Source organism: Otolemur garnettii, unplaced genomic scaffold, assembly GCF_000181295.1.
Source record: "Otolemur garnettii isolate 467f Iridium unplaced genomic scaffold, OtoGar3 scaffold00067, whole genome shotgun sequence".
Classification (NCBI taxonomy): domain Eukaryota; kingdom Metazoa; phylum Chordata; class Mammalia; order Primates; family Galagidae; genus Otolemur; species Otolemur garnettii.
Genome location: NW_003852462.1, coordinates 358,419 through 384,523, shown reverse-complemented (window position 1 = coordinate 384,523; position 26,105 = coordinate 358,419). Strand labels below are relative to the sequence as shown.

Sequence of the window (26,105 nt, the reverse complement as noted above, 5' to 3'; positions counted from 1 at the left end):
GAACCCGCCACCTTAGATGTATGTGGCTGGCGCCCCAGCCACTTGAGCCACAGGCGCGGAGCAGCCAAGTGGGTTCTTCATCAGAGCTGAGGGGCATGTTCAGGATCCTCACCAGGGATGCCTTCTGTTCAACCTCTGGGTCTTCCATTCAGGAATGGATGGGGTTTGTCTTTGAGCTGGTCACTACTAGGCAGGCCTGAGCCCCAGGTTTCCACCAGCGTGCTGGGCTCCAGTCATAGGGGCACCATGCACTCCATCTGCCCATCCTAGGGCCTCCCCTCCTCACTCTCGCAGCATGGGAATCCCTCTAGCGGCCCCAGCTCTTACTACCGGAGTGGGCTGGAACCTTTGCCCTTTGCAGCCGGCGGGCCAGTGCTCAGTCCTCTCCCCCGCAGGCTGGTTGGGTTTACGGCGGCCAAGACAAAACACCCAGAGCGCTGCAATGCCCAGACACCTCTGTGCACACCTGCGTGCACGCGAGCACCGCACTCACGTGGCCCGTTGGACCCAAATGAAAGCCCAAGAACACAGCGCTGCCGAGGGATGCAAAGTAGCCGATACCCTCAGCTTCTCGCGGTGCCGCCGCATCCCACCGATGAGACCCCCGAGCCTAGATACCAGGGTAGTGGAACTAACTCGAACCCCACCCAGCAATGCCGTAGCGCGGCAGCCGACCCCAGGGCTCCGGGTTGCGGCATGGCCTGGGGTTGCATACCATCAGTGGGCACCAGGTGCAGGTGGGGCGGGGCTTTTTGGATCTTCCACCTTGCCCCGATCTATCCAGGGGACGAGGGCTCAGGACCACGCGGTACCGCTGCCAGAGCGCGTGTCATGGGTGCCCTGCGCGCGAGACTGGGACTCTCAGGCCAGGGAGAGAGCGCCGAGAGCTAGGAACCGATGGCTGACGTCACGATACCGCCTCACCCAGTGACTTAGCCCAGTCGCCGCACGCCTGCGCAGCCCCGCCTCACCCCGCCCCGCGCGCCAGCGCTGCCCACGTCCGCCCCTGTACGACTGCGCAGCTGTGTCCCGTCCCCCTCCCCCGCGCGCGTGCCGTGACGTCAGCCCCGCCCCGCCCGCTCTCGGGCGCCCCCCGGCGGGCCGCGCGCTCAGGCCCCGGCCAGCGTCCCTTTAACTGCGCGGCCCGAGGGGTCGCGGGCGGCGGCGGAGCGGGCGGTCACGGGCGGCGGCGGAAGCCCTCTGTGCAGCGTCCCTCGCGCCCCCCGTGCGGGGGGCGGATGGGCGGCCGTGCCCCCGGGGCCTCAGCGGGGGCGCGAGCGGGGGCCTGCGCCGGTCCTGCGGGGGGCTGGGGTGGCACGGCCGGGTCGAGGCGGCCCCGCATCTAGCCCCGGGCCGGGCCCTGAGCGTGCGGACCCCGCGCCGCCGCCATGGCGGAGACCAAGATCATCTACCACATGGACGAAGAGGAGACGCCGTACCTGGTCAAGCTGCCCGTGGCCCCCGAGCGCGTCACGCTGGCCGACTTCAAGAATGTGCTCAGTAACCGGCCGGTGCACGCCTACAAATTTTTCTTCAAGTCCATGGACCAGGACTTCGGGTCAGTCGGCACTTGCGTTCGGGCGGGCTCGGGCCGGGGCGGGCCTATCGCCCCGCCGCGGGGACCCGGGTCCGCCCGAGCCCGGAGACCGAGATGACGGCGGCGGGGACCGGCCCGGGGCCAGCCTAGCCCAGAGTACCTCCCTGGCTCGTCAGGCTCAGGGTCTACCCAATCCCTTCAGCAGGGGTGGGGCTTAGGCTGGCCCGGAGATGAGGGGTGTCGGAGGAAGGAAGTTGCAGGGTCCTCTAATTGTCATAGAAGAAGGTGGGATGGGAGAGACAGAGACAGATCTGTCAGCTATGGTCAGCGACACACTTCCCTAGAACACTCCTCCAGGGTCCCTGTGACAAGGCAGAGGTCAAGGTTCACAGGGGACTGTGCAGCTTTGTTCCACCTGCCCTTGCTCTGAGATTATTGTCTTTGGGCCTCTGTCCCTACAAACTGTACAGCACTTGTGTTCCTAGAGTAGCCAGGCCATCTGCTGCTTTAGGGTGGCCTGGGTCAGCTCCTCCCTGCTGGGCCTTAGTGGTGGCTGCCCCAGGCAAGAGGACCTCCCAGTTGTGCCAACCTGGGCCCTCTGGGACAGGCTGGAGTCTGCTGGAAGTCTGACCTGGCACAACCGCAGGTAACCTGAGCCCCCAGCTCAGCAGTGGTTGCTGGAGGTTGTTCAGAGGCCTCCTGGGCCCAGCAGGTGAGCCCAGCCACCCTCAGGCCAGCCAGTGTCCTTATGTGTGGCTGTGTCTTGGGGACTTTGTCATTGAGGCTGTTTTCTGGACTCTGCTTGCATGGTTCCTGGGCAGCCCTGGGTAGAGTCAAACTTGGATCTCTCTGTGGTTTTCCGGGCTCAAGAGATGGTTGGACAGCTGGACTCTCTGCCCTCCTCCCACCAGAAAGGAGCAGAGAGGAGAGGGTATGTCCTTGGCAGGTGCTGTGCCTTCCTGCTGGTTGGGGCAGGAGGGGATGTTTCCTGACTCTCCTCCTATCGCTGGGCACCCATGGCCTCTTTGCTTCTGGCCTGGGGCTTCTTTGGCTGTGAGCATGGGTTATGTATAAGAGCACTTTTGTATTTAGTTTGTGATTTTAACAAAAATTACTAAAGTCACTGATGCTCTGTCATGAATTTAGGCTGTGTGAAATGCTTGGCAAGGAACACGCCCAGCTCCCAGGTTGCCACCCTCAGACCACGTTCTTAGGTACATCCCAGAGGGACCCTGTCTTCTGCTTCTAACACCCACCCACCAGTGTGGTGGGTGGATCTGTATCTTGAAGTTGGAGTGGGTATCACTGTGGGTGTTTGGGCAGGCTCAGGGGTGGCCAGGGTGTAGGCATTGGTCAGAGGTGCTTAGAGTAGGAATTCAGGGAGGGCAGGTTATGGGGAGCTGGGAGGCAGAGGCCAGGCTGGCTTTGGAGATTGGGGGTGGTGGGGGTGCACAAGGAGCAGACAGGCAGGGAGCTCACTTCCTTCCTGGGTCCTGGCTGGTGGCTTCAGGAGCCCAGAGAAGAGCTCTCCTCTGTTGCCCCACATACTTGTGGAGCTCTCAGTACTATGTGAGAGCAGCTGCTTATGTGAACTAGAGCGAGCTGGACCGCCCTGGAAAACAATGACTATAGCTGGAGGGTGGGGGGAGAGAAGCCAGGTCCTCGCCTGTGGGTCCTGGCCCCTGTGGGATGGGTGGCCTCAGACTAGGGCCCCTGCTACACCCCCTGATCCACTCTGGGTCCAGCCCTGAGCTCCCCAAATTACTGGTCCAGACCACAGCTGTCCGCCTAGAAAAAAGGGGGCTTTGAAGCTGTGGCCAGCCCCCTACTCCCCACATGCATCTTGGCCAAGAGGATGAAGCCCTTTTCCTGTTCCCCACTCTGCAGTATAGGTCACAGCTGTTCTGACCTGGGATCCCCAGGGCTGCAGGAGAGTCTCTAGGCCTGCAGTGCTGGCCTGGAGGTGCCCAGTGTGGGGCTAGTGGGTAGCAGTGCGGGATGGCGTCTGACCCAGCCTTAGGAGTGAGGCAGAGGGAAGAGGGTATTTGGCTCAAGGTTTCAGCTGGACTTGGTGCTTTGGTCACCTGCCTCTTAGTGGCTCTGGCTCCTTCATCTCCAAGGCTGGGGTGACCCAGGTCCAGGGGCTGGGAGCTGGATTGAGGGAAGGGTATGGGGCAAGAGCCTGGTTTCTGGGACCATCCACCTTTGGACACAGGTGTCACAGCAGTGCCTCATGCGCTGGGTGGTTTGTGGAGGGCTGCAAGCCAGGGTTGAAACTCCATGTAGCCCAGGCTGCCTGTGGGAACTCCCATTCTTCCCTCCCCAGCTGTGCTACCTGGGGTCTGTGGCTCAGCCTCTCTGTACCCCACTTTCCTGCCCTAGAGGGAGAGTCCAGGCAAGTCACCCATGGAGCCCACAGTTAGGGCCAAGTGCATGCCCTTGAGCCTGGGTAGCCTGAGTTTGAGGAGGAGGCTCAGAGAGGCCCAAGGACTCTGCAGCACCTACAGACAGAGCAGCTAGACCTGGGGCCAGGAGTAGGGGGTTGGGGCCTGCTGGCTGGTGAGACAACAGGTTTCTAAGACTGAGGGCCCTGCTGTACCCATGGCTCAGCAGGAGCAAGATCTTGGAAGGTTCAGGATGTCTCTCCCGCCCCCTGTGCCACCTCGTCTGCCAGCTTCCTTCTCTCCTTGCTGTGGGAGATTGGGGCAGTAGAGCTGCTACTGTGGAGCTGGCCTGTGGCCTGCTGTGGCCTCTGGAAGCCCCAGGGTCTTCCATGGCCTGTGACAGTGCAGGGCTCCTAGGGCACTGCCTCAGGGCAAATTCTTCCCTGAGTAGGTCTGCAGGGTGGCAGCCACAAGTTTGAAGTTAACTGGGATCTAATTCTGATGTGGGGGCAAAATGCCAACAGGGGGTGTTCCTGGTCAGTTTCCCCTGAGGCTGCTCTCCCACCTGGGAGCTAAAGCACACCAGGTTGTTGGGAAGCGTTTTCCCCAGGCCTCCTGCCTTCTGCCCACCCCAGACCCTACATCAGTTGTAGGGTCCCTACACCAGAGCTCCTGGGGAGGTTTTGCGGGCTGCTGTGGGCAGCGCTGCATTCTCTCCGGGCGCTCAAACCTTTTGTCCTGGTGCTCTGGCACCTGCTATGCTATCTGGCCTGGGTGGAGGGAGATCTAGGCCCTGGGACCTGGGGCAGGGTTTCACTTGCCTCTCAGCTGTCCTGGCCCTGCCACCTTTCCCCTGGCCTGGCTAGGCTGGATCTAGGGTGCTCCAGTGCCTGCTTCTCAGGACAGGGCAGGAAGCTCTGTCACATCCATGGGAGGACTTGAGCTCCTCAGGCTGGAGGGGACCAGGGGAGTGTTTCAGGAGGGCACACAGAGACCTTAGGTAGCCCTAGGTCATTGTGAGGCCCTGGCCTGTGGGCAGTTGAGGGCTCAAGTTGCTTTGGGCAGTGGGAGAGGGCCCTGCTAGAAGAGCAGGCAGGCTCCTCTGTGCAGGTGCTGGGGCGGCTCCCCTGTTTCCCTGCAGTGAGTCAGAGAGGGCTGAGGCTTGGGTGTGGCAGGGAGAGGCCAGTGAGCCCTCTGGGGCCTGGTTGGGGTCAAGGTGGGGATATGATCCCCGCCAGCACCTCTGTTGTGGTTGGGTTGCTCAAGAGTTAGAGGCCTGGCTGTGATCTCCCATGTAAGGCTACAGTTGGGAGTGCCCTTGCCCACCCTGGGTGCTGAGGCTTGGTGTGGGGCTCATGGCCTTCCCTGGGAAGCCAGCCCAGCTCTACAGTACTATGGCTTGGGAGTGGGGGCATCCACACTGGGGCTACTGAGAATTGATTCTCTCTACCCATCATGTGCATCTACCTCAGTGGTGTGATCTGGCTCTGGGTGGCAACTGCAGGACTCTAGAAAGCTGGGCAGGGGTGCTCTTCCCTTCCAGGCTGGCTACTCTGCCCTACAGCCTGGGGTCTTGTCCCTTGTTCATGGGGTGGAAGTATGGGATGCCAGTTCCTCCAGGGGCCCCTGCTCCCTGCTGCTGCCCAGGACTGGCTCACTCAAAGTGCTCTGGGGCCAGTGGGCCTAGGGTGGCAGGCTGGAGTGGCCAGAGCTGGCAGCAGGCCCAGCGGCCCTGAACCTGCTTCCCAGGTGTGTGTCCAGGGCTGGCCTCTTAGCTCCTATTTCTTCACTTGACCCAAGTCCTAGGTGTGGAAAATCCCACTGTGCTGGGCGAGGGTGGGTGCCAGGGGGTGGGGCACCAGCCTGCCTGGGCCCTTGGAGGCCACCGTCCCTCATGCCTTGCCCTCTACCTGGCCTAGGGACCTGCCATGCCCTCTGTCTCCCTCTGAGCCCTGCTGACTTCTGCCCTCACCCCTTTGAACCTTCACCATGGTCATCAGGTCTCCTTTCCAATTTGCATTTCCTGATCCTCTGCATCCTGCCAGTGTCTTCCCTGCCCCTGACTTGAGTCTACCTGATGGGTGTGAGGAGTCTAGATGTTGGCCAGTAAGAACAGCAGATAGGGTTTATTATCTTTCAGGGCTCAGATTCACAGGTGTCATGGCCCTAAGAATCGGGGCTGGTCTGGTGAATGGGGGTCTGTTTTGTCTCTCTGGGTCAGTGGATGGGCCAGGAGAGTGGTGAGTGTCCTGAGTGTCTGGACCCTCCTTGGAGTCTGACTAGTCTACTGTGTGCTGAGAAGCTGCAAGCCAGGTTGGGCTGATGCAGGGAGGAAGACAGACAGGCCCCACTGAGGGGTCCGACTCTGGGCAGGTACAGGTGGAGCAGGGTGAATGTGAGGACTCTTCAGCCAGGTGCTCTAGGGGACTTAGGGAGGGCCTAGCACCAGCCCCTATGAGTGGAGTGGTGAGCAAGAGGCAGCCATTGAGAAGCTTGGGCTACCCTGGGTGAGTGGGATCTGGGGTCTGAGTGCAGGGGCAGAGTGTGTAGTCCTCAGCTATGAGGGGCAAGGTAGGGTGGGGGCTTACCTGACAGTTGCAAGGAGGTAGAGCCTCATATGACTTTCCATGACCTGGTGGATTTGGGGTGTGGGACAGAGAAGAGCTCACAGAGAAGAGCCCCACAGGGTCTTGGGCAGTTGCATGTAGGGAGCTGCTGCTGTGAGATGGGGATGCACATGGGGGCTATCAGTCTAGGTGAGGTAGGGGCAGTGGGAGAGGCCTGATGGAGCAAGGGCCAGGCTATGTGTAAGGGAAGAAGCTGGGGGCTCAGGACCAGCTGAGGGGGTCCCTGTGGGCCATCCACAGTTACTGTCCTAGGACTGGAGGGCCAGAGGATCTGGGGCATGACAGAGGGTGAGGAGGGTCCCCAAGGAGAGAACGTGCTTGGTGGTGGCACCCACAGAATGACGTGTGTGTCTGGCGGGTGCCCTGCGATCCCAGCCCTAATGTGAGGGCCCTGTCCCTAGAGTGGCAAGGTCTACCTGGGCAGGGGTCTCAGGCCATCTGCCCACAGGGTGGTGAAGGAAGAAATCTTTGATGACAATGCCAAGCTGCCCTGCTTCAACGGCCGAGTAGTTTCCTGGGTGAGTGCAGTATCCTGGCCTGAGAGTGTCCTGCTGGGGTCCCTCCATCACAAGGGTTGGGGCTTTTCTTCGGGGAGGGGATGAACACTGGCAGGCTGGACACTTGTACTGAGTGCTTGCTGGGGTGGCCTGAAAACAGGTGGGTGTCTTGAACTCTCCCTCCACAGCTGGTCTTAGCTGAGGGCGGTCACTCAGACGCAGGCTCCCAGGGTGCTGACAGCCATGCCGACCTGCCCCTGCCGGTGGAGCGGACAGGTGGCATCGGAGACTCCCGGCCCCCCTCCTTCCAGTAAGGACACTGGAGAGCTAAGCCTCAGTGCTGCTGGGGGCAGGGGGTGGCAGAGAGACCCCTATGGGTGGGTGGTTGGGCAGCCTGGCCGGCCCACCCACCCCATTCCTGTCCCATAGCCCGAATGTGGCCAGCAGCCGCGATGGAATGGACGTCGAAACTGGCACAGAGTCCATGGTTAGCCACCGGCGGGAGCGAACCCGACGTCGGAACCGAGAGGAAGGTACCATAGTTGTGCCTGCCCAGCCTGGACTCTAGACCTCCCTGGGACCCCCATGGTGTACCCCAAGTTCCTGCTGACACCAATTATTATCCCCCAACTAGAGGAGGTCCCTGGGTAAGGGCTGCAGGCCCAGAAAATTTGTTGTGCTGTGGCTCCAGCCCTGTAACCTCTGGGTCCCACAGTCAGCTCCCTTCCTGCTGCCCCTACAGCCACTCGGACCAATGGGCACCCGAGGGGGGACCGGCGGCGGGACTTGGGGTTGCCCCCGGACAGCGCATCCACTGTGCTGAGCAGTGAGCTCGAGTCCAGCAGCTTTGTGGATTCTGATGAGGACGATGACACCAGCAGGTGTGTGCCATGCACAGGCATGAGGCACACATGTATTTGCTTGTACAGGGGCCTGTGCTGGCTGCATGTGTCTGTCCTCATCTTTGCCTGTTTGTGTGGAGTCTGTGTATAGTGTGCCTGTGTCCCCACCACATATGCAGCACCCTGAGGTGTGGGCACCAGGAGCTTAGCCTACTCTGGAGCAAACATGACCTGGACCCTGTGGTTCCCAGGTTCAGCCCAGTTGGAGTGGGGTGCAAGGTTTGACCCCTCCACTTGTGTCTCTCTCTCTGACCTCTGACCCCTGTCCCCAGGCTGAGTAGCTCCACTGAGCAGAGCACCTCGTCCCGGCTCATCCGGAAGCACAAGCGCCGGCGGCGGAAGCAGCGCCTGCGGCAGACAGACAGGGTAGATAGTGGGCAGGTGGGACAGGGGCCTATGTCTGCTGCTGCCCCCTGCCGCCCCCTGCCACCCTCACCCACCTGCACCCACAGGCCTCCTCCTTCAGCAGCATCACTGACTCCACCATGTCCCTGAACATCATCACCGTCACGCTTAACATGGGTGAGGCCTCAGCATTGATGGGCCGGTGGGCGAGGGGCTGGGGTGGCCGGGTGGAAGCACAGGCCCTGGCTCACCGCCCCCCTCGTAGAGCGGCACCACTTCCTGGGTATCAGCATCGTGGGCCAGAGCAACGACCGGGGTGATGGCGGCATCTACATCGGATCCATCATGAAAGGCGGGGCTGTGGCCGCAGATGGCCGCATTGAGCCGGGCGACATGCTGCTGCAGGTGGGGCCACGTGGGCTAGAGGCTGAGGTTTTACCCCACCCACTGCTGCTGCACCTCACCATCCCCACCCCCCCAGGTGAACGATGTCAATTTTGAGAACATGAGCAACGATGATGCTGTGCGGGTGCTGCGTGAGATTGTGTCTCAGACCGGGTGAGGGCCAGGCCAAGGCGGTAGGGGCTATGTGGGTGGTGTGTGAGATCATGTCCTGGACGGGGTGAGGGCTGGGTCGGGCCAGGGTAGGCAGTACAGGGTTGCGAGGCACAGGCTGGCTGTGACATGTCCACCCCACAGGCCCATAAGCCTCACGGTGGCCAAGTGCTGGGACCCAACTCCGCGGAGTTACTTCACTATTCCTAGGGGTGAGTGACCCCTGGGGTGGGCAGGGTGGGGGTTGAGGTGCCTGGCTCGGCCTGAAGGACCTTTCTTCTCTGTACTCCTTGCTCTGCTCTCACCTCCCCAACCCATCCGTCTGTCCATCTGTCGTCTCTTGCCACGTGGTGCTGCCCAGCTGACCCTGTGCGGCCCATTGACCCAGCCGCCTGGTTGTCCCATACGGCGGCGCTGACTGGAGCCCTGCCCCGCTACGGTACGAGCCCCTGCTCCAGCGCTGTCACACGCACCAGCTCCTCTTCACTAACCAGCTCGGTGCCCGGCGCTCCACGTAAGTGGCAGCTCACGAGAGCCCTACCAGGACACCGAGACCCGGAGAGAGAGGGTCTACCAGCTGTGAGCACTGGTGCTCATGCCCTGTGGCTGGGGCCCTAGACACTTGTGCAGTCTGTTCCCAGTGCCCTGGGCACAGATGTTCAGATGTTCGTGTGTACCTCATGTGGCCCTGCCCCATTTGCCGTATTGGGAGTGGAAGGTGCACGCAGGCCCTGCCAGGTTCTGGGTGCACTGAGCAGGCTAGGGTGGCGCAAATGGCCTCCATTCTGCTCTCCTGGCACTAATACAACTAACAGCCCAAGCTTGCAGAGGAGGGCGGGGATGAGTCAAGGAGGGGAGAGGAGGGCCTGTGCTGCCCAGCTAGGCTCTGGTCAGGCAGATGGTTGGGCTCTGGTCAGGCAGGTGGGAGTGTCTTCACTGTAGTTGGGCTCAAGATCCTGATGAGATATATCTGTGGGGCGGGGGCTGGTCCCCTGCCCATGCCCTGACCCCTTGGGTCCACCCTTCAGTGGGTTTGGACCCGCCATTACGTGGGCCGCCAGCCTGGGCTCCCAGGAGCAGGCCCCACCCAGAGCTGGTTCCCAAGAGGGGGATGGGGCCTGGAGTCTGCTGTGGCCATCTGTGTTGAGCCCCTCACCTGTCAGCCACTGGGTGCTGAGGAGGGGGCCATGCTTTACAGAGCTGGAGGAGGCCCCACTGACAGTGAAGAGTGACATGAGTGCTGTTGTCCGGGTCATGCAGCTGCCAGATTCCGGCCTAGAGATCCGAGACCGCATGTGGCTCAAGATCACCATTGCCAATGCTGTCATTGGTGAGTGATATCCCCTGCCCAGTGGGTCCCACTTGCCAGCTGTGGGGTGGGGTCTGGGTCCCTTCCTCAGCCAGGCAGGAGTGCTCAGGGCCTGACTCCATGGTGTGGCAGGGGCGGATGTGGTGGACTGGCTGTACACACATGTGGAGGGTTTCCGAGAACGTCGGGAGGCTCGGAAGTATGCCAGCAGCCTACTGAGGCACGGCTTCCTCCGGCACACGGTCAACAAGATCACCTTCTCAGAGCAGTGTTACTACGTCTTCGGGGACCTGTGCAGCAGTGAGTGGGGGCTGCTGGGACTGTGGGTGCAAGAAGGGCCCATCCACCCTGTTCTTACTTGACTCCCCCTTCCCCACCAGATCTTGCGGCTCTGAATCTCAACAGTGGCTCCAGTGGAGCCTCAGACCAGGACACACTGGCCCCACTGCCCCACCCACCTGCACCCTGGCCCCTAGGTCAGGGCTACCCCTACCAGTATCCGGGGCCTCCATCTTGCTTCCCACCGGCCTACCAGGACCCTGGCTTTAGCTACGGCAGTGGCAGCACTGGAAGTCAGCAGAGTGAAGGTGAGATTCCCTTGGGAGCCCTTGTCTCCCAGCCCCCTGGCTCTACCCTGCCCCTGCTGCTGCCATGTTCTCCTGCTGTGTGCTTGGGCCTTGGGTGGGTTTTTCTGGAAGAGGCAGGTGCCAGGTAGACCTGAGAGCCAGTGCATGAGGAGACAAAGGAAACTGTGTGATACGGGGACAGCCCAGATCCCACTTCCCCTGGCTGAGGGGTGTGGGTGGGAAGGAGTCTCAGAGAACCTGTAGCATCTGGTGGTTGTATGTGGTAGAGTGGGGGCTGCTGTTTAGATACTGCAGAGGCAAGAACAGGAGACGGTGTGGCATAGGGCTGGGCATTAAGAGTGGGTGGGTCTGGCTGGAGGTGTCAAGCAGTATCACCACAAGCCTCAGGCCAAAGGGAAGGATGGTCTCTAACCCCTTTGGTGGTAGCTGCAGCCCACAGGGAGCCAGGTTTGATCAGCATTACAGACACCCGTGTGCCATGGCAGAGACATCAGGGGAGTCGGGGAACCAGGAATGTCTTGAGGAGGTGACTCAATTGGAGCAGAGGACTGAGGCTGAATGGGGTGCAGTGAGACCCTGTGCCTGAAGGGCCTGGGGAGAGAGAGAAGGAACGGAGAGGTAGGCTGTGTGGTGGGTGCTATGGAGAGGCTGTGTTGGGGTTTCTGTAGACCCTGGACAGGCCCTTGCATCCACTCAAGCACAGCCAGCTGCAGTTAGGTCCAGATGCAGGCAGGACACCAGGCAGGGCCTGGTGTGTGACTCGTGCTATCCCTTGCTTTGTGCTGGGCAAGCCTTAGACTGAAGGACTAGCGGAGTGGACCTCAGGGCCGGTAAGCCAGGGTCCCGCCCAGTGTCCCTCCCAGCATGTCCCTGGGCAGCTTCCTGGGAGCCCAGGGTAGGGCTGAGTGGAATTGTTGGCCAGGGCCCCGGGGCTGGGTGAACAGTGGGTCTTTGGGTGGGGAGTCCAGGATGGCTAGTGGGAGCTCTGGACACACAGGGGGCTCATTGGTGCCTCAGTTTCTCAGCTGCAAGACCAGGGCCTCAGTTCAAGCATCAGGTGAGGTTTGGGGGTACGGAGGTGTCCCCTAGGGTCCCTGCCTGCTGCTGCAGCTGCTCCTGCTTCTGGGTTGGTGCTGGCCCTGCCTGTGTGTCTGCATAGCTGCCCCGACCCCACCCGTCTCAGGAAGGACCACTTGGTCCTGTTCCTGGTTGCCTGGCAGTGGCTGGTTGTCCTGGAAGTGGCCAGACCTGATGCTGACTGCCTCCTCCTTCCCCACTTTCTCACTCCCAGGAAGCAAAAGCAGCGGGTCCACCCGGAGCAGCCGTCGGGCCCCAGGCCGTGAGAAGGAGCGCCGGGTGGCTGGAGCTGGGGGCAGTGGCAGTGAATCGGACCACACGGCACCAAGTGGGGCAGGCAGCAGTGGCTGGCGGGAACATCCGGCCAGCCAGCTTAGCCGTGGCAGCAGCCCACGTAGTCAGGCCTCAGCCACTGCCCCAGGCCTACCCCCTCCGCATGCCCTGACAAAGGCCTATGCAGTGGGGGGGGGGCCTCCAGGTGGGCCACCTGTCCGGGAGCTGGCTGCTGTGCCCCCAGAGTTGACAGGCAGCCGCCAGTCCTTCCAGAAGGCTATGGGGAATCCCTGTGAGTTCTTCGTGGACATCATGTGACTGACGGCTAGTGCCTTCAGTCCTGCTTGGGGTGGGGGAGCTGGTGGCCCTGCTGCTCCTGGAGTGCATGTGGGCCTTAGTGCAGCTAGGATGGGCAGTGGGAGCAGGTGTGGGGGCTGAGGCCTAGACTGCTATGGTCCGTACTCAGCAGTCCTGCTCCTGGAGTCTCTGACAGTGGAACTTGCAGCCGGGAGACCCCATCTCTGTCCTTGGCAGGTCTGACCTGGCCCCTCAGCATGAGCCTCAGGGACCCCGCCCCCTTTCGTCTAGGGGGCGACCCCTCCAGGATGAGGAAGCCACTCTTGGCCTCTGTGCTGACACCCACCCTCATGTAGTTCATGGACCCTCCCTATCTGGCCCAGACTGGGGGACCCAGGGGGTGGAATTTGAGCCCCCAGCTCCTTTGGCTGCCTGGAGTAGGGATCTAATTTATTTATTTATTGCCCAGCTGGCACACCCTAGGGAAGTGGCAGCCTAGCCCCACCCACTGGAGGCCTGCACATCCCTCCATCCTGTGCCTCATGCAAACATGGGAGCACAGATGTGCCTCAGTGTATAGAGTACAATTGAGCTGCGATGGGTCAGGCTGGACAGTCTGCCTATGATGTCTTAGCCAGGGTAGAAGGGTACAGGACCTCTAGGGCTGGGGCCCTAATAGGGGTGGGGGCCTGGGCAAGAACAAGGGTCAGCTGTCCCATCCTCACAGCCCTTCTGACTGTCTGCCTGCGTGCCCTGCCTTCCTGGCACCTCCGGCCCATGTCCACACTGTAGATACTATATCAAAGTCCCAGCATCTGGATAGTTAACATAGAGTGGCTTCTGTGTAAATGCTATTTTAAACACTAAAAAGCATTTAATTTTATGGACCTATGTGTGGCCTGTGTGTCTTCTCTCCACTTGCTGCCTTAGGAGATGGAAGCTTGGGGGTCAGTGCAGCCTCCCCCACAGGCCCTGTCCCCAGGACTGACCCAAGTCCCAGCCTCTGTCTTCTGCTCCTGCTTAGCTTCCAGGCTCTGTCTCTGGTGCTGGCTCTTGGCTCCAGGGGTCCCGGTGGCTGGCTCTGGCCGTGGTGCTGACCCACCAGCCCCCTCTGCCTGGGCTCTGTCCATGGTGCTGCTGGCAGGTGTGATTTCCATTCTGCCCAAGAGGGCTAGGTCAGGGAGGGAAGGGTGCTGGGTCCCATCCCCTCCTCCCTGGTTACAATCTGTGCCCACCCTTGTGTTGCTGCAATGTCTGGGGAGCATGCTTGGTAGGGGCCCTAGGCTAGGCATGACTAAGTCAGTGGGGCCCGTGGGTGCTTGCCTCATGGTATTGGGGTCATGTGGTCCTTTCCTGTGTGTTGTTGGCCTGGAGGTCACAGTGGGGTCAGGGTTATAACCTAGAGCTAGAGAGTCTTAATGAGAGATCTCCATAAGGAAATCGCTAGGTTGGAGGGATCACAAGTGGGTCAGGGCTCATTCGCTCTTCCCCCGAGTTCCTTCCTCTCCCCCACTGCTCTCCCTGCTTGTGGCGTCCCTGGAACGCCCTCCCAGGAAGAACTCTGGGGTGTTGAGCTCTGGCTGCCTCACTAGCAGGTAGCACTTGGGCAGGTGGAAGGCCACCAGTATGCCCAGGGCACAGAAGAGGACCGCACCCATCTGCACGGCAGGCTGGTGGGCCACCTGCACATTGGCCAGGAGGGGCACGAAGGAGACCCAGGTGATGAGGTAAGCCAGTGTGGCAAAGGTGAGGCCACGGGCACGGCTGTAGCGACCAGGCTGGCTGCGTACCAGGAAGGTACCCAGGAAGCAGAGGGAGGCCAGTATGGCATTGAGGGTGTGCACCAGGCCAAGGCCAGCCCAGGAGTGCACGCGGCAGTGTACCAATGCCTTTGTGGGCAACACGTGCCAGTCCATCACTACCTCTGGCCGGAAAGCTATCAGGTACCAGGCACACAGCGCTGCCTCCACCAGCAGGGCTAGCACCACCACCATCCAGGCACAGGGCCCCCGCAGGCGGCTGTGCAGCCTGTCTGCCCAGCTTGGCGGTAGCTCTGACTCCACGAAGGTCTCGGCTGCCTGCAGGAAGAGTGTGCTCAGGCAGCCTGTGAGTGGGAGGTGGCATAGTGGCTGCTGGGCCAGGCAGCTAGCGGGGCTTGGCCGGCCAGGGAATAAGAGGCCACTGAGGCAGACCAGGCCCAGGCAGGCCAGGCCAAAGCAAGCCAGCAGCCCACCTGAGGCCTGCACCAGAGGGCTGTTCCGGTGGTGGACAAAGAGACCCAGGGCGGCCAGCACCAGGGCCAGCACCAGGCCCAGCAGTAGCAGCAGCACCAGCACAGTCGGGTCCCCCCAGGCTAGGAATGTGTGTCTCCTGGAGAAGCACTTCCGGCTCCGTTGCGGGGACCACTGATCCTTTCTGCACGGAGTACAGGTGGGGTCCTCTGCAGGAGAGGGGACAGGTGCTGGGAGCTGGCCTCACCCCTCTGTGGCACTGGCCTACAGCTAGGACTTGGTGGGGGCTCCCCCTGTTTGTTCCCACCTGCTGCCAGATACAGGGCTCACCTGGCCCTCTGTCTGCTTCTGCCTGCTGGCAGGCAGGAGGGCTCAACCGGACCCTCTGGGTCTGCTCCCACCTGCTGCCAGACAGAGGGCTCACCTGCCCCTGCCCCAGTCTGCTCCCACGTACTGCCAGGCAGAGGGCTCACCTGGGCTGTGCTGGTAACTGCCTGGCTTGCAGTCCACACAGTCGTAGCAGCAGGAGTGGAAACCCTTGACTCGGCGCACCTGGCCTTCTTGGCACTGCTGCGAGCACTGGGACACCGGCACCTGGGCAGGGCCTTGGAGTCCAGCTCTGCTCGGCAGCCAGGAGTGCCCACCAAGATTGGGATGGGCTGCACCTGGCTGGGGGCCACAGTGTGTAAGGGCCCTGTGTGCCCCTACCCTCGCTCACCCGGTTGGAGTGTGTGTGCCAGCAGATCTTGGAGCGCTGCAGCCACAGGCTCCCATTGAAGGTGCCCACAGTGCGCAGCTCAGGTGTTGGGTCCCGCCACACCCATAGCTTCAGGTCGTACTTCAGGTTCACATTCCCACCGGCGTCAAACCGCAGCTCTAGGCCACCAGCTCGGAAGCTCATGTTGTACATGTTCTCCAGGAGCTGGGGAAGGCCAACCTATGAGATGGGTCTAGTCCCGCCTGGCAGCTGTGGCCAGACCCAGCTCCCATGTCCTCACCTGCCAAGGCCGCACGGGCTCCCGCGCAGGGCAGCCGGAGCTGCTGCACTGCAGCGTGTTGTGCAGGGCCTGGGCCACGCTGTACACGGCTGCATAGGCGGCAAAAGGCCGGTGGTGCAGTAGTCCAGCTGATACATTCTGCAATGTGATGTGGTCACACTGTGGGCAGCGGGGCCCCACCACATGCTCCTCCAGGCCTGGCTGCTCAGCCTTCAGTGAGGCACAGAAGGCTGGGTTGGCAGCCAGGTGCAGGCGGTTCTTCACGTACTGAGAGAAGTTGGGCAGCAGGTCACCCTGATGCAGGAAGCCGAGCACCGTTCCCATCTGGGTCATGCCGGGCAGTTCCATGACCAGGTCAGAGGTCAGCCAGGCCTCACTGGCCACCCACACCTTGGGTGAGAGATTAAAACGGATGCTATAGCTGAAGAGTAAGTGGGCAGCATGGGCAGATGCAAATAGCACCACCACCTGCACGTTGCTCTGGTTGATCTGGTGCAGCAGGGCCTGCACCTTGCGCATCACCAGGTCATTGGCACTAGACAGCGGCACCAAGCCCTCATGCGCGATGCAGATACCCTGTGTGCTGGCCATGCTTGAGAAGATGCTTAAGCCCTGACGGCCATACTCATCATCACTGCCCAGGGCAGCCACCCAGTTCCAGCTGAATTCTTGTAACAGTTTCATCACAGCCAACAGCTGTGTGCGGTCACTGGGCACTGTGCGGAAGAAGGAGGGGAAGGTCTCCCGGATGCTGAGCCCATCCATGCTGGCACCATAGCTGACCTGCAGGGGCTGAGAGCCACCTCCTGACACAAGGGCTCCCACAGTGGGCCACCCCACACTCCCACTCAGGCTGCTCCCACCTCCCACCTGTTGCACACGGGGCTGCTGGGTCCTGGGGGGTTCTCTGGGGAAAAGCCCACCTGAGGCATGAGGAAGAAGCCAAAGAACTTTCCCGTGATGAGGGCAAGCTCCGAAGAGTGGGGCCCGATGACAGCCAGCACACGTGGCTGGTAGCGCGCATAGTCACAGTAGGCAGCAATGCTGCAGCTGCCGGCCTTCGCCAGAAACATCAGGCTGGGCTTCATGGCCACCACAGGCTCTGAGCAGGTGTCAAAGAGGTCATAGCCCAGCTGCAGCCCCGGCAGCAGGGTGGACCCATTGTTGATCTCCTCAACGGCCATCTTCATAGCCAGCGCCCAGAGCAGGCCAAGGGGTGAAAACCTGAGGCCACAGGGAGCTGCAGATGGCTGAGTGGGCCTCGGCGGGCACTGCAGGCCTGAAGACACCCCTCCCAGCACCCCACGCCCTTACCCGGGCTGCTCCCGCCTCCCACCTGTTGCACACAGGGCTGCTGGGCTGGGTCCTGGTGCGGAGACCGGCCTCCTCAGCTGCTCCCAGCGGGAAGAGCCCACCTAACACATAGTTCCCTGGCATTCTGAGCTGCTGTGACAGGCACAAAGGGGCCCCTGTCCCAAAGCCCAAGAGAGTTGCGAGGCTGAAGCCCAGGACAGCAGGGCCTGGCATGGTGGGTCTTCTCTTCACTCTAGCAGAGTCAGGAAGTGGAGTACTGGGCAGCAGTTCCAGATATAGTGAGCACAGGGGGAGCAACTAAGGATTTGTTTAACAAAACCCTTGCCATCCTCTCCTGCCCAGCCCCCAGGGTCCCTGGCCATGTCCTCGCCTTTTCTAGGCCTGAGGTATGTGTACATCACACCCTGCTGCCACCACCACCAGACTCCTAGCAACTGCTGGCTGTGGCCTTGTCACTCGCCTGTGCCCAAGCCTCTTGGCTCAGCCCTCCTTAGCCATATGGCAGACTGGGAGGGGTCCACCCAGGGGCCTGGAGGCTCGCTGCTTGTGGGAGGGGTGCAAAAGTGCCAGTGCATGGGCGGGAAGGGGCTCCTCATGGGCACAGAAGCACCTTCTCCAGCAATAGGTTTCTGGCCTCTAAGGCTGTGCTGTCAGCTGGTGGGGGCTGCAGGGGTAGCCCCTTCAGGCCTGCAGACCAGTCAGGAGGCTGGTGGATAGCTGGCCATCCAGGCCTCCACCTGTAGCTGAGTTGGGGCCAAACCCTCCAGCCTGCCTGGCAATAATGTTCCAGCATGTGTTGGCCATTCCTCTGCTAGGGTGTCATGTTTAGAAGCTGTGGAGCCTATGGCCAGGTGCTACACTGCTGATCCCCACAGGGGTACCCCAATATGACAGGCGTGCAGGTGTCTCCTTCTGGGGACAGGGCTCACAGCTGGGCCTGAAGGAGGAGCCCATGCAAATAAGGGAGGAAGGTCCATGACCAAGTGGGCTGGTGCAGGTGGCCTGTGCACCAGGTGTGTACATGGGGGGCCACACAGCTCCTGCAGAGGCTGTGCCTGGCTCTGGGCCTATCTTTCCTTTGTCTGGGGCTGGAGGAGTCCTTGATGACACCCCAGGCCCCGTGCTGAGAGGAGCTGGGGGAGGCCTTTGCCTCTCGTGCCACCCTGTGAGGCATATGCACATGGATGTGTGGCCCTTGCTGTTTGGCCAAGTGGACCCCAGGCTGTCCTCCCTGGTCAGTTCCTCTGTCATTGGCCATTGCCGGCACCATGTGTGTAGATGCAGCACACTGAGGCCAGGGAGGGGTGTCAAGCAGACCCTGTGCCACTTGGATACTTTCTGCCTGGGCCACTATTGCAGCTTGGAGCTGCCCCACCATAGGCCTGAGCAGCCCTCTTCTCCCTGCTCCCCTTTCTCCTCAGCCTCAGACATCTCTCTCACCCAGCCCCTTGGGGGTTGCCAAGTCTCTGCATCTCAATTTCCTCACCTATGCAGTGGGCACAAAGACAGACCTCACAGTGGGGGATACAAGTTGAAGCCCCTGCAGGAACAGCCCTTCACATACCTCCTCCCCCACATGGCTGCCATCTAGGGTGTACCTCAAGCCAGACACTGCTCCCCAGCATGGCCACATGGTCTCAGCCCCTTGGGGTTGGTGTGTACCCACCTCGGCTGTGTCCTGGGGGGTCAGGCCCCTCTTTGCCCTCACATGGGACCTCCCAGTTTCCCTCCCTCTGGGTAATCAGGCGCCTGGTGTACTAACATCTCCATTCTGGAACACCATCAGTGCAATTTATTCCTGTTGGAAAACACATTACACTTTCCAAGGGACCAATAACCCCCAAAACTTGTGCATCTGATGTCCCCACTGCACCCTGAGGGCCTGGGGTCCACTAGGCCCCACGTGTGGGATGATGACTAGGCTGGGGCAGGAGTCTGATAGTTGTTACCTAGACAATGGGGTCCAGCCCCCTCCTTTTCTATAACCCCTGAGTGTCTAGAGCGCTGCGGGAAGGTAACAAGGGGCAGTGGTGAAGGAACAGTTTCCCCTGGGCACTGGGGCAGAGTCACAGCTCCCTACAAGAGGCACCTATTGTATCTAGGAGCTCTGCAAGGGCTGTGTCCTGGGATGTTTAGGGAAGTTTGGTTCAGTGGTTCAGGTCCCACTGGTGCTGGCCTGCCCAGTATGCTTTGTGACAACCAGGCAGTAAGGGGTTAGGGAAATAGCTTGGCTGCCCAGATCCCTGACCTAGGGACAGGTGGCCCCCTGGGCACAGACACTGGCATCCTGGGCCTGAGATGTGCACAGGAAGGACTTGTGCTGGCTGGCGGGGAGGAGAGAGCTGCTCCACCCTAGGGATCTGTGACCTCACCTCACTCCTAGATTCCACTCAAGCTGGGTGAGGCCTGTCATGCTTTGCACACACTGACCCTACCCCCACCTTCTTTACTCCCTGCCCCTCAGTTAGGGTGACTGAACAAACACATGCAGCTGGAAGCAAGGCTGGGCACAGGCTTCTTCCTGGCCTGGCCACAGCCTCCACTGTTGTAGCCGGTGACTCCAACATGCTCAGCTTGCAGGGTGACAGTGGATCTCCTGTTCTCAGGGCACCCAGAAAGCACTGTCATAGGATCAACGGGTCCTGGCTGTCTGAGCCCCACTCTGCAGCAGGGGATATCCACCTGGCCTAGGCCCAATGCCGCTAGGGCAGGTCCAACAGGGAATGCTCAGTGTAGAGCTTCTGAGAGACAGTGTAGACACGCTCAATGAAGGGCAGGGCCTCGCCCAGCATCTCCACAGCCTCCTCAGTGGTCCCCACATTCATGGCCTCAAGGAAGGCCTTGCGTGTGGGCAGGGTGCAGAAGGCTACAGTGACAGCCCGGCGCACGATCCAAGGGTGGTAGGCAGCCAAAGAGGCATTGTAGGAGTCGGTGCAGAGCGTGGAGGTACGCGCATCCTCAGGGCTGGTGCGCAGGCCTTCCAGGAAGAGCTGTAGCCACCGCAGGGCACGGTGCAGGCGCAGCACCGTCCGGCAGCCCGAGTCGGGGTGGCGGGAGCGGCGCTCCAGGTCCACCAGCTGGTGGCCCAGCTCATACGCCACCATGGACTGCAGGCTCTGGTAGTGCTCGTGCTGGGGACCACCCCGCAGGCGCTCTATGATCTGCAGCTTGGAGACCACATCCTTGGAGATGAATGAGAAGATGGTGCCCAAGCTGTTCAGAAACCTGCCCAGAGGAAGCAGGAGCTCAAGTCCCCCCTAGCCTCTGGCAGCAGAGCTAGGAAAGCTGGGTGGGAAGCCCTGGGGCAGGTGGCAGCCAGACCCTCTCCTAGCCTCTGGGCCCATCCCTGTGCAGGGAGGCAGATCCATACACGCACCTGACCAAGCCCTTCCAGCTGGTGATGTAGTGGTCCAGCAGGACCTCTTCCTTCTCGTTGAGACATTGCTTAAAGCTGACCAGGACAACCTTCAGGTTGAAATCTGTCTCTGGCTCATCCATTTTTTGATACAAACTGAAACATACAGGGCAGGACTGGCAGGTTGTCTTGCTGTGGGTTGGGCTCACGCCAGAGCTCATTTTTTTGGTGTGGGGGGAATAGGTAGAAAACAGCTATGCTGTCCACGGAACCCACTCCACCTGAGACTGCCTGCCCCACCCCTTGTCAGGGTTACACACCCAGATCTTGACACAGCCCTCGGGCCACTGACTCTGGCCAGGCCTTGATGGCTTTGCTTTAACAGACCACTCAACCATGTCCTGTCTGTAGCAGGTGTCTCTGCTGATGCCTTCTGGTTTGCTTGTGTTTTGTTTCTCCCACTAGGGTCTGTCTGTTTTACTAGCTGGAGAATATTTATTAAGCCCCTCCCAAGAGCTAGGTACTATTCTAGGAATGTGGGTGCACTGTGAACAAGTCAGACAAACAGCCCTCCCTATCGGAGGGCTTAGACAATAACAAAGACAGGAAGTCCTAGGCCGGAGGTAGGGTGCAGATAAATACTGTGGAAGATGATGACGGGGACATGCCCACCAAGCAGGTTGCCTCCCTAACTGCTATATTCCCTAACCCAGAGCAGCAGCTGTGGAGGGTGCCCACTGGGTCAATGGACAGATAGAAGAACACCAATTTTTTCATTCCTAATGGTGAAACTGGACATGTGCCACTCAGGAGAGTGGCTGGGCCAAAGCCTTATCACACTCAGGAGATGGCCACAAGCCCTCTCTGCAACCCTAAGGCACCTTCTGGAAGTGGCCCAGGCCCTGCTCTGGCTTCTGCTTACATTCATACAGTCACTCCACAAACATCCAATCACCCATGCCTGATGTCTGGTTACAGTGCTGTAGCAGCTCTGATGTGTCTGGGGCATTCAACTGCATCTCACCTCACCTCAGAGGAACTTTCACCCTGCTGGGTCTAGGGGGCTTCCTGTGCTCTTGGTGCTGGGAGCCCTGCCCTGGCCTCCTGGCCTGCAGGGCCCCAACACAAGGGCGGGAATCCACCTGTGGTAAGAACCCCAGCCAAGAGCAATACACCTGGGTCCCTGTGAAGGTCTGCCTCCCACTCAGTGGGCAGGTTGCTCATTGTCTTGACTCAGTCCTTCCTCTCTGGGAAAAATGGGCTGCATGCTCTGCCCTGATCAAGGCCCAGGCTGCCACAGCCTTGGTGGGGCCCAGTGGGTGCTGAGACTCTGCAGGCCCCACAGGTTGGGCTGCATGCTTGGCACTGGGCTGGAACCCCAGGGAGGAGCTCACTTGTCTTCTGGTGTGGGGAACAGCAGTACCTGGCCTCAGGAAGATGGTGCCTGGAGACTTGTGGCAAGCCCTTCCTGGTTCTCAGGGCCAGTGCACTGGTCACTGAGCAGAGGGCCTTTGAGGCTCCCGGGCTCCCCTCTTGGTCACCAGATATTCTGCCGCACTGGCTTCCTGCTCAAAACCCAAGTCGGCAGCCAACAAGGTGCCTCCAGGAGCCTCTCAAAGCTGCCTGCTAGAGAACCACAGGAAGGGCAGCCCGCCAAGGTCAGGGCCGGAAAGGCAGGGCCAAGCACCAGCCCTGGCTGAAGGCAGGTTGGAGCCTGGTAGTAGCAAGTTCCCGCGTGGCTGGGCGGGAGCAGGGCCCTGACTCGGGAGCTCTGCAAGTTTCACCTGGGAAGGGGGGCTCCGACAGCACCGCCTAGCCAGGCCACCGTCCTGGCGGGTCCCTGTTCCGGCCGAGGGCCCGGGCGGGGCAGAAGTCGACCTGAGCTACCGCCTCCCTTCAGCTGCCCGCTCACCTGGGTCCCTACGGGGATGCCCCCTTCCGCGCCCAAAGTCCCACCAGTTGCGCTCAGGTACCCGCGCCCGAGCCCCAGGCGACCTGCAGACCCCAGGAGTTCGGTTGGGCCGGCGCCGCCTCGGGAGACCTGGCCCCATCCTCGCCCCGCCCCCTCGGCCCAATTGGTGGCTGGACTCCCAATCAGGAGGCCCGACGTGCTGGGTCTCGTTTCCGGAGAGCTAGGCCGGAAACCCGCGCGATTACGCCTGCGCAGCGCGCCACCACGCGAGCCCAGTGTGGCGGGGTTGCCGTGCCCGGGTGCACAGCGGGTGGTCCTCCGGCTTTTTCTGCTGGCTGTACGCGAGCGTGGAGGAGACACGCTGAGGGTGCCCTTGCCGCGGCAATGCCTGAGATCAGAGTCACTCCCCTGGGTGAGTGGGCGCAGCCCTGGAGCTTCGGGACATGGGTCCGGGCGCGCACTTCCCCTCGCATGGCCCTGGGGCTGGGCCTTATTCGTGGCTAGGGACGCTTCCCGACCCCTGGATATGGTCAGAGGAGGCCCCGAGCAGGCAGTGAGTTGTCCACCCGGCTGAAGGCCTCCAGACGCGCACTGGCCCCCACGGCAGGCCCCGCTGCGGCCTCGTTGGAGTGGGGCGCTCCAGCACCCGCTTCGTGCTTGGCAAGGCTCTGGGGCCAGGGCTAGTAGGCCATCCTGGCTGCGGTCTGCGGCCGAGGACGCGAGCCGCGCGCTTGCTCAGCTCTTCTTTTCTCTGTCAAGCCCTCGTGCGGAGAACCACCGCATAGTGGTTAACGAGGAAAGGGCATAGGGCTTGGGTGCTGGGTGTTGTCTCTCTGCATCCCAAGTTTCCTAGGAGTGAAGTGAGAGTGAGATCCACGAGGTTCAGGTGATGGTAAAGTGGAGTACTTGTGACACCTGGTGTCACATGCGTCCTGCAGGGCTGCTGCCTCTGCCAGTTTTCAGCAGTGGTGTGGGAGCCCAGACAGAGGCTTCTGACCCCCTCGCTAGGTGTTTTTATCACTGCATTTACCTCCTTTTGCACGTGGGCTGCTGCCTGCCTCTTCCTTTCTGCCTACCACTACCGCCTGGTGCTTATGCCTGGCTTAGCTGCTGTCAATTTTCAGTTCACTGCTTGTTTTTTTTTTTTTTTTGAGACAGTCTCACTGTATCACCCTGAGTAGAGTGCCGTGGCATCACAGCTCAAAGCAACCTCAAACTCTTGGGCTTAAGCAGTTCTCTTGCCTCAGCCTCTCAAGTAGCTGGGGCTACAGGCGCTTGCCGCAACGCCCAGCTGTTTGTCATTGTTTGGCAGGCCCGGGCCAAGTTCGAACCCTCCAGCCCCAGTGTATGTGGCCATCCCCCTAGCTGCTGAGCTACAGGTGCTGAGCCAGTTCAGTGCTTGTTTTACCTGATCTCTATGGTATAACTTTGCTTTTTGCAAAAAGTGTTCAAGTGCACATTTTTAAACATTCTGATGGTATAGAACAGTGTGAAGGAGAGAAGAATTAGTCCCAAGAACAACTGGGGATATCGTTCTGGTGGCCAGCCCTCTAGTGTCCCTGGGTGTTCTCTGTGCATGCACTTCCTGCGCTGTCCGGAGCCTGTTTACTTCATTGAGCAGGGTGTTAGGAGCATCTTCCTGTGTAGACACTGTACACAGGACTCTGTGTGCATCCCCATGAGTCCATCCAACCACTGGCATGGACACGGAGCTGTCAACAGCTGCAGTGAACACCCAGGCTGCACACCCTATATTGCCATGAGCACTGTAGTCCCCTGTGGCCTTTCCCAGTTGTTGGCACAGCCAGCTGCCCTTTACCCCCACCCCAGCCACTGTGGTCTTCTGCCCCTCATATTTCATCTCCTCGCCTTAGAACATCTTGAGTTCCCTGGGAACAAGGATGTCTCCTTTGTTTTCTGCTGAGTTTTGTCCCCTCCCCAGCTCTAGGCTTTGTCCCCACTGTCTTTGCTTCATGGGGTTGTCATGGATCCTGTTGGGAGCAGAACTGCCAGTGTTCAGGACCAGGGCTTTGGAATCCAGAAAATGGACCGCAGCCCCACACTTAGTTTTGTGTACATCTGAGTGTCTCTGTGACCTTGGATCCTCCCCTGTGAACAGTGGTGTCCCTTCCTTCCTACAGATGTGTGGAGGGCATCTGACATGGGCATGGCTTTGGGGATTGTGGTGTAGAGGGAGGAGACAGCTGAGGCCCTGTCCTTAGGAAGTTCCTGTGATAGTGGGGGGAGATACAGACCTGTCAACACAAGACCCTAGCCTGTGGCTGGGCTGCCTGAGGCTAGTGGGCGCTGGACTGTGGCCTGCTCATTTTGAAGTGTGTGGTATTAATGTTGGATGCTTCAGGCAGAAGGCAGAGGATTCAAGATGGAAATCAGATCATTCACTCTCATCAGGTCTAGGCTGTGCAGAGGCTGTGTCTCTTTCCTTGTGGCCTCCAGACCCCAGAGAAGGTGACAGGTGGCCACTTGGCGGGGGTAGGGTGGCTGTTCCCAGCCTGGCCAAGGTCTCCACCAGAGCAGTTGAGCAGGACTGCCTGGTTGTCAGGAGTGTGGAAGGGACTAGATTAGGGTCTGAGTTGGGAGATATGGCAAGATTTGCAGTGGTGCAGAGCTAGTGCTACTCACATGTCCAAGGTGTCGTGTTGCACTTTTCAGCCCACATGTCCGGTCACACAGCAGCCTTGGTCCAGCTTCCTTGGCACCCTGAGGCCCTTGCAAGAGCCTGGGAAGCAGTAGGGTGGGACTGAGGATCACTTTTACCAGTGAGGAGGGAGACGAGGACCTGGAAGTGCCTCTTACCTGTCCTTCCCCTTGAGCAGGGGCTGGCCAAGATGTGGGCCGAAGCTGCATCCTGGTCTCCATCGCGGGCAAGAATGTCATGCTGGACTGTGGCATGCACATGGGCTTCAGTGATGACGTGAGTCCTCTGGGTTGGTGGCCAGAGGGGTTGGGAGGGCCAGCCACCCTACCTGTTCCTTGTAGCTGTCTGTAGCTGGCCTTGGAGCAGGACAGATGAGGCAAGTGGACAGTGGTGGTCTCCCTGGACAGCCACAGCCTGGAGGGGGAGTGGGGGATGGGCCAAGGGCCTCCTGGGTGGCCTCCCAACACTTGACAGGTAGGACCAGGCTGAGGCGAGCCTTGGCAACGGGGTGGGGGTGTTTCCATCTGTACAGGACCCAGGCCTTGGTGGTTACATTGTCCTTAGAGGTCAGCTCAATGAGATTCAGGGCTCATCTCCTGGCTCTGGTTCATTAGTTGGGGGTGGGGGGGTAATGGAGGTCATGAGCAGCCAGGGTCCTGGTGCCTGTGGGGAGTCTGTGCCCAGTCTCCTCTCTCAGGCCACTCCCTAGGGTCCCCCATGGCTGCCTGGAGACTGGGGCAGCAGCTGCACTCTGACCTTCCTCCTGGCTCCCCTCAGAGGCGTTTCCCCGACTTTTCCTACATCACCCAGAGTGGCCGACTGACAGACTTCCTGGACTGTGTAATCATCAGGTGAGCACTGTCTGACCTTAGTCTCTGTGGAGTGTCACCCAGTGGGTCACATGATTCTGTCCCTGGGCTATCTGGGGGGCTTACGCCTTGGAATAGCAGTCAGCCCTGTGGAGCCAGGGTCATTCTGGCAGGCATGCTGCTGGCCATCCCCCTGAGTGTTGTGGATTTGAGTCTAACAGGTGCCAGGGAAGATGGGGTGACGGGACTGTAGGGCCCTTGTGCAGAAATGGTGCATTTTGCTCCTCAGGCCACTCCTACTCCTCAGGCCCTTCCTACTTAGCCTCAGCAGTATTCGGCAAGGGGCATTGTCCCTACTGGGCTTCCAGGCTCTGTCGTCTACCCCTCTCACACTGGTTGCCCGTCTCTCTCATTTCCCTGCCTTCTGGGTTCTGTCC

The 26,105-nt window shown here is 60.5% G+C and overlaps 4 protein-coding genes across 12 annotated transcripts in view; 2 read left to right on the top strand and 2 right to left on the bottom strand.

The window, feature by feature from the left end:
• Positions 1-1,346: 1,346 nt before the first annotated feature.
• Positions 1,347-13,277, top strand: DVL1 (dishevelled segment polarity protein 1). 4 transcript variants are annotated; one of them, XM_012807343.2, is made up of 15 exons: positions 1,347-1,558; positions 6,997-7,066; positions 7,234-7,355; positions 7,475-7,578; positions 7,788-7,926; positions 8,220-8,313; positions 8,400-8,469; positions 8,558-8,697; positions 8,774-8,850; positions 8,992-9,059; positions 9,209-9,361; positions 10,046-10,177; positions 10,289-10,456; positions 10,537-10,743; positions 12,035-13,277. In XM_012807343.2, the coding sequence occupies exons 1-15, from the start codon at positions 1,389-1,391 to the stop codon at positions 12,409-12,411; spliced, it is 2,091 nt and encodes a 696-aa protein (XP_012662797.1). In that variant the 5' UTR covers positions 1,347-1,388; the 3' UTR covers positions 12,412-13,277. The 4 variants fall into 4 exon arrangements, with proteins under 4 accessions (XP_012662797.1, XP_003793238.1, XP_023370948.1 ...); XM_003793190.3 differs by having other exon boundaries at positions 9,209-9,286; positions 12,035-12,527; XM_023515180.1 differs by lacking the exon at positions 1,347-1,558 and adding an exon at positions 2,744-2,751 and having other exon boundaries at positions 12,035-12,417.
• A 588-nt stretch (positions 13,278-13,865) lies between these two features.
• TAS1R3 (taste 1 receptor member 3) lies at positions 13,866-17,146 on the bottom strand. The gene is made up of 6 exons (XM_003793299.2): positions 16,956-17,146; positions 16,543-16,843; positions 15,620-16,402; positions 15,340-15,543; positions 15,095-15,215; positions 13,866-14,830 (listed from the first exon to the last, which is right to left on the bottom strand). The coding sequence occupies exons 1-6, from the start codon at positions 17,144-17,146 to the stop codon at positions 13,866-13,868; spliced, it is 2,565 nt and encodes an 854-aa protein (XP_003793347.2).
• Positions 17,147-18,705: 1,559 nt separating this feature from the next.
• CPTP (ceramide-1-phosphate transfer protein) lies at positions 18,706-22,338 on the bottom strand. 4 transcript variants are annotated; one of them, XM_012807222.2, is made up of 3 exons: positions 22,201-22,338; positions 20,310-20,444; positions 18,706-20,158 (listed from the first exon to the last, which is right to left on the bottom strand). In XM_012807222.2, exons 2-3 carry the CDS (start codon positions 20,429-20,431, stop codon positions 19,636-19,638), a joined length of 645 nt encoding a protein of 214 aa, XP_012662676.1. In that variant the 5' UTR covers positions 20,432-20,444; positions 22,201-22,338; the 3' UTR covers positions 18,706-19,635. The 4 variants fall into 4 exon arrangements, with proteins under 4 accessions (XP_012662676.1, XP_023371028.1, XP_003793237.2 ...); XM_023515260.1 differs by lacking the exon at positions 22,201-22,338 and adding an exon at positions 21,712-21,902; XM_003793189.3 differs by lacking the exon at positions 22,201-22,338 and having other exon boundaries at positions 20,310-21,902.
• Positions 22,339-22,472: 134 nt separating this feature from the next.
• Positions 22,473-26,105, top strand: part of INTS11 (integrator complex subunit 11) — a 15,695-nt gene continuing 12,062 nt past the window's right edge. For 2 of the 3 annotated variants that reach the window (XM_003793187.3, XM_012807287.2), the window contains exons 1-3: positions 22,473-22,612; positions 25,038-25,135; positions 25,637-25,710. In XM_003793187.3, coding sequence (XP_003793235.1) covers positions 22,585-22,612; positions 25,038-25,135; positions 25,637-25,710 — 200 coding nt within the window. In that variant the 5' untranslated portion in view covers positions 22,473-22,584. The remainder of the gene's footprint in view (positions 22,613-25,037; positions 25,136-25,636; positions 25,711-26,105) is intronic. The other variant, XM_023515247.1, reaches the window with a different exon arrangement.

Coding starts and splice junctions, on each gene's coding strand:
- CPTP (XM_003793189.3), bottom strand. CDS start 20,509: ATGAGCTCTGGCGTGAGCCCAACCCACAGCAAGACAACCTGCCAGTCC. Junction 20,159..20,309: donor AGCTGGAAGGGCTTGGTCAG/GTGCGTGTATGG, acceptor TCCTCTGGGCAG/GTTTCTGAACAGCTTGGGCA.
- TAS1R3 (XM_003793299.2), bottom strand. CDS start 17,146: ATGCCAGGCCCTGCTGTCCTGGGCTTCAGCCTCGCAACTCTCTTGGGC. Junction 15,544..15,619: donor AGCCCGTGCGGCCTTGGCAG/GTGAGGACATGG, acceptor GGCCTTCCCCAG/CTCCTGGAGAACATGTACAA. Junction 14,831..15,094: donor CAGTTACCAGCACAGCCCAG/GTGAGCCCTCTG, acceptor CCTCTCCTGCAG/AGGACCCCACCTGTACTCCG.
- DVL1 (XM_012807343.2), top strand. CDS start 1,389: ATGGCGGAGACCAAGATCATCTACCACATGGACGAAGAGGAGACGCCG. Junction 7,067..7,233: donor ACGGCCGAGTAGTTTCCTGG/GTGAGTGCAGTA, acceptor CTCCCTCCACAG/CTGGTCTTAGCTGAGGGCGG. Junction 8,314..8,399: donor GCCTGCGGCAGACAGACAGG/GTAGATAGTGGG, acceptor CTGCACCCACAG/GCCTCCTCCTTCAGCAGCAT.